The 4,518-nt window shown below is 41.6% G+C and overlaps 1 protein-coding gene across 1 annotated transcript in view; it reads left to right on the forward strand.

The window, feature by feature from the left end:
* PITRM1 (pitrilysin metallopeptidase 1) overlaps positions 1–4,518 on the forward strand; it is a 30,974-nt gene that overhangs the window by 25,508 nt on the left and 948 nt on the right. The window contains exons 23-25 of the mRNA XM_035896803.1: positions 527–652; positions 1,905–2,050; positions 3,704–3,806. Coding sequence (XP_035752696.1) covers positions 527–652; positions 1,905–2,050; positions 3,704–3,806 — 375 coding nt within the window. The remainder of the gene's footprint in view (positions 1–526; positions 653–1,904; positions 2,051–3,703; positions 3,807–4,518) is intronic.

A 4,518-nucleotide genomic window follows, 5' to 3' on the forward strand; every position in this document is an offset into this window, starting at 1 on the left:
GAGCTTCTGTACACATTGCTTAGCACAAAACAAAATGGAAGGTGTTCGGTTGACCACAGAAGGTGGAGTGTTGATCAAAAATGCTTTGCAGTGCATTTGTCACAGATTCTTCATGGAACATCCTTTGCATGGCTAGGTCCAGAAATGCCCTGTTTTGGTAAACGCTGGGGTTGAGTTACAAGGGGCTGCTATCCCCTAGCTTCTGAACAAACAGCCTTGCCTACTTGGATGTGTCTGACTCGATGATCCTATTGCATGTAGCAGAGTTTAGGAGGCTGCTTTCGTATTTCATTACAGTGAAATAAATGAAAATAATCAAGGAATGTTCCAAAGCAGTGCCACTCTTAGAATGATGTCACATTATTCAGCTATTAAGTATTGGGTATTGTTACTGTTACTGTTGTAGCTTACAAGCAGCAATGCTGCATCGCAAGTGGGGATCTTTGTGAACTTCAGAGGAAATTGCAAACGTTACTGTTGTCCAGTTCATTTAACATCTTTGCTGTTGATATTTCTCTCTTTACAGCCTTCGAGTTCTTGCACGGTTGATGACAGCAAAATTCCTACATAGAGAAATCAGAGAGAAAGGAGGGGCTTATGGTGGAGGTGCTAAACTTAGTCACAACGGCATATTCACTTTCTACTCCTACAGGTAACAGCAGCTTCATTCTTTGCTGTTCATGGCTGAGGGGACTACTGGCTGCACTTACACCCATCTTTTTTTGACAGAGTTACAGCTCTCTTTCAAGATCAAGTGAAATAAGAATGTTGAATCACAAGAAAGTGATTCAGTGCTGATGATGTTCAGATTAGTTGCTTAAGGTGTACTGGTTTTGTTTATAAACCTCTCCTTGCTTTCTCTGGTTTCTGTCCTTGGGAAAGCCTAACTTATCTCTGCTGGTAGCAACCCTTGCTGTGTCTCTATTTAGGTGTTTAGTGCCTTGGTACCAGGTCTATGTACAACTGGCTTTCACTTGTTTCTTCTGGGTTGAGGAGGCCCTATAAAAGTGAATTCGAGACTCTTCTAAATTTGGGACCAGGAGGCGGAATGATGTTGGTCCCTAAGATCCTGAGTTTGAAAATACACAGCTTCCTTTGGCTGGAATCATCAGAGATTCAGCAGAAAGCATTGCTGGTGATGAGCTAGAATTGTTCCTTTTTTTTTTTTTTTTTTTTTTAACATTGCATTGGTCTTACCAAAACAATTTCAGATGAAATTTGAACTGGAGGTATTAAAGATTAGTTATAATCCCCACTAAAAATGTCATGTGGCTAGGGTCCTGGCTTAAAATGTTTCTCTAGACCAGAGGCAGCCTGGCACAGTACTTCATTGGGATTCCTAGCTAAAATTTGAACAGCCTTGCCTCTCTGTGAAGCTTCAACGTGGTAGGACTTGTCCTGGTTTGTATTCCAGTGGTTGTTAACCTGTTGCACCTGTTTTACAGAGAGCAGGAACAGGTGTAGCGGGAAACACAACTTAGAGAAGATATGGCATATCATAAATATGACTATTGTTGGTATTAATGGCAGTTAAGCTTACTAAGCTGTTCCAGCTAACTGGTAGTGTGTTATAAACGGTGCTGGTTTACCATTCTGTGTAAATACCGGTTTTCTGCATGCTGCCTTGGAACTGCTTTTAGGCAACTGAACTTGCTGCATTTGCGTATCTAAAATTCAAAATGTGCCTGGTTTGTAACACTTCTTTCTTCTGTAGAAAAAACCCAAACCAAAACCCAAACCCTCTTTTTGTAAACAAAGAGGAAGTTTATCGTTTGGTTTAATCCCCATGTACATATGTTTGTATGCTGCATAGTAAACTATGAATGAAACGAGAACAAAGCAATTTCAGTATTTCATTTTGTAAGACTGAAGTAATTAATTTTACTTTTTTTTTCCCTTCTAAGAGACCCAAATTCATTAGCCACCTTGAAAACATTTGAAAAAGCGGTTGAATGGGCCAAATCTGGAGAATTCACACAACAAGATCTTGACGAAGCTAAGCTAGCAGTATTTGCTGCTGTGGATGCACCGATAGCTCCCTCAGATAAAGGTATATTCTCACCAGCCTCGAAGTGCTGCCAATATTTTTTTTTTTTTTTAATTTAAGTTTAAAGGGAAGAAAATAGTTTGCTAAACTGTATCATTTGATAAAAATTGTGCTTGGCAGATATGAGACAATTGCAGTCAATTCCTGTTGCTCCCTTGCAGAAAAACCGCATGCCTTCAGTCTCTCCACTGAAGTTTTTCTAGCCATACTGCTCCTTGATGGCAGGTGAACGCAGCTAGGAGAGGGAGGTAGATTTTAGGCTTGGAAAGGGCATTAAACACAAGCACATTAAAAGAAATTTTGGTCTTCTGATGCAAAAAAAGTTGAAGGCTTATGTTCCTGACACAGGTATGCGTGCTATGAATGTCACAAACCTTTTGCGCATACTTTTTTTGAAGAAGTTAAAGCATAGAAGTCTGTCTGCTACGGTGGAGGGCGTTATCTTCTTTACATACCTGCATATTTACAATGGCTTGGTAGTGTCTTCACATCCTTTCAGTTTGCTCACACATTGCTTTGTTTTCCTTGCTTTTTCCTCCCTCCCCCATTCTCAGCTTAATTTCAGCCCAAACCTTGGTAAGTTAGATACGTTCCTTTCCTATACATAAAGGAATTACAAGGTTAGAATTAGCATTATTTTAATAGGTACTTGTATTACCACTAACTTTTACTAAATGAGAAAACTCAAATCGAAGCTGACTTTCAGCAGATGGAACTTGATTTTGGTCTGGGTAATTAAGAAAAGTAAAAGGAATCAATTTTAGGTGTGTGTAATGAAATGCACGCATAACAAACGTTGGTGCTGGTGAGAATAATGGTTTACGTTCTTTGACATTTGAACATGCATCTTAGCGGAGCTATGGCAAATTTAGTGAAACCCTGAATAGAAGAACATTGTTCAAGAGGCCTGGAAGCTGTTGCAGAGAGAAATACCCTCCACCCCTCCACGCTGCTGTTAAATTGCTCGTTGGGCCCTGCGTGAGGCCTTGGACTGCCTGCCCGGGCTGGGAGCCAGCCCTGCTTTGGGCAGGAGGTTGGGCTAGTTCACAGATGTCCTCCCAAGCTGCATTTTTTCCCTGTATGATTATTTGCATGACAGAAAGCTTTTGTGTGATCGTTTTGGAGTTCTCTGGTTGCTCATAGACCTATAACATTAAAATTAATATTAACATTAAAATACTGTAGGTGATTATTCCAACAAAAGCATGAAAGCATTTGTATGCAGATTTCTGCATGTAGTGGAAAAGGGATCAAACCTCTGTCTTGGGTGTGTACTACAACTGATTGCAAATTTTAAGGGTTTGTTGTTACAGATAACAGCTTCATGAAGTGCAGTTTGGCTAAAATGTTAGGAAGTACTGAGACTCTTCAGAATGAATCACGTTAGGGTGTTTTAGTTTGTCAAAAATCTAAATGTAATGGTGGTCCAGAAACCTAAGTCAGTTGCCAGAGCAGAATATGAATCTCTCCTCCTCCCCCCCCCCATATTTACCCAGTTCTAACCTTTGATATTTGATTTACAGTTAGATATTGGCTCAGCACAATGGCCTAATGGTAGTCACATGTACCTGCTGTAGTTTGCAGCTGTTCGTGCACTTCATTGTAACTGGGATCCCAGTACACCAATGTAGTGCTTGGTTTTGGGTTTTTTTCTAGGAATGGATCATTTCTTGTATGGGATTTCAGATGAAATGAAGCAGTCGCACAGAGAACAACTTTTTGCTGTCAACTGTGATAACCTGGTTGATGTATCAAACAAGTAAGTCAGTCTGGGCTCAGCTTTGGAGAATGCTTACTCGACAAACAGAACAAACCCCTAGTTTGAAGAAGAAAACAGTTTGTGGAAGTTGTCATAATAGAGTTCTTGGATTTCTTCCCTTGGCCTTTCGTACTATGTTCACTGTTTGCTTTTGTAACCTAGAGAGATGTTAATTGCATCATCCTGCTTGTGGCATTTTAGCAGGTGTCACTTCATAGAATCAAAGAATGTTTTGGGTTGGAAGGGACCCCTAGAGGTCATCTAGTCCAACCCCCCTGCAGGGAGCAGGGATACCACTAACCAGATCAGGTTGCTCACAGCCCCATCCAACCTGGCCTTGAATGTTTCCAGGGATGGGGCCTCCACCACCTCTCTGGGCAACCTGTTCCAGTGTTTCACCACCCTCATTGTAAAGAATTTCTTCCTTATATCCAGTCTAAACCTACCCTGGCTTAGTTTAAAACCATTCCCCCTTGTCCTGTCACAGCTGGCCCTACTAAAAAGATTGTCCCCATCTTTCCTATAGGCCCCCTTTAGGTACTGAAAGGCCGCAATCAGGTCTCCCCGCAGCCTTCTCTTCTCCAGGCTGAACAAGCCCAACTCCCTCAGCCTGTCCTTATAGGAGAGGTGCTCCAGCCCTCGGATCTTTTTTGTGGCCCTCCTCTGGACCCGCTCCAACACTTCCATGTCCTTCTTGTGCTGAGGGCTCCAG

This window comes from Egretta garzetta, unplaced genomic scaffold (genome assembly GCF_000687185.1).
Source record: "Egretta garzetta isolate BGI_Z169 unplaced genomic scaffold, ASM68718v1 scaffold6, whole genome shotgun sequence".
Classification (NCBI taxonomy): domain Eukaryota; kingdom Metazoa; phylum Chordata; class Aves; order Pelecaniformes; family Ardeidae; genus Egretta; species Egretta garzetta.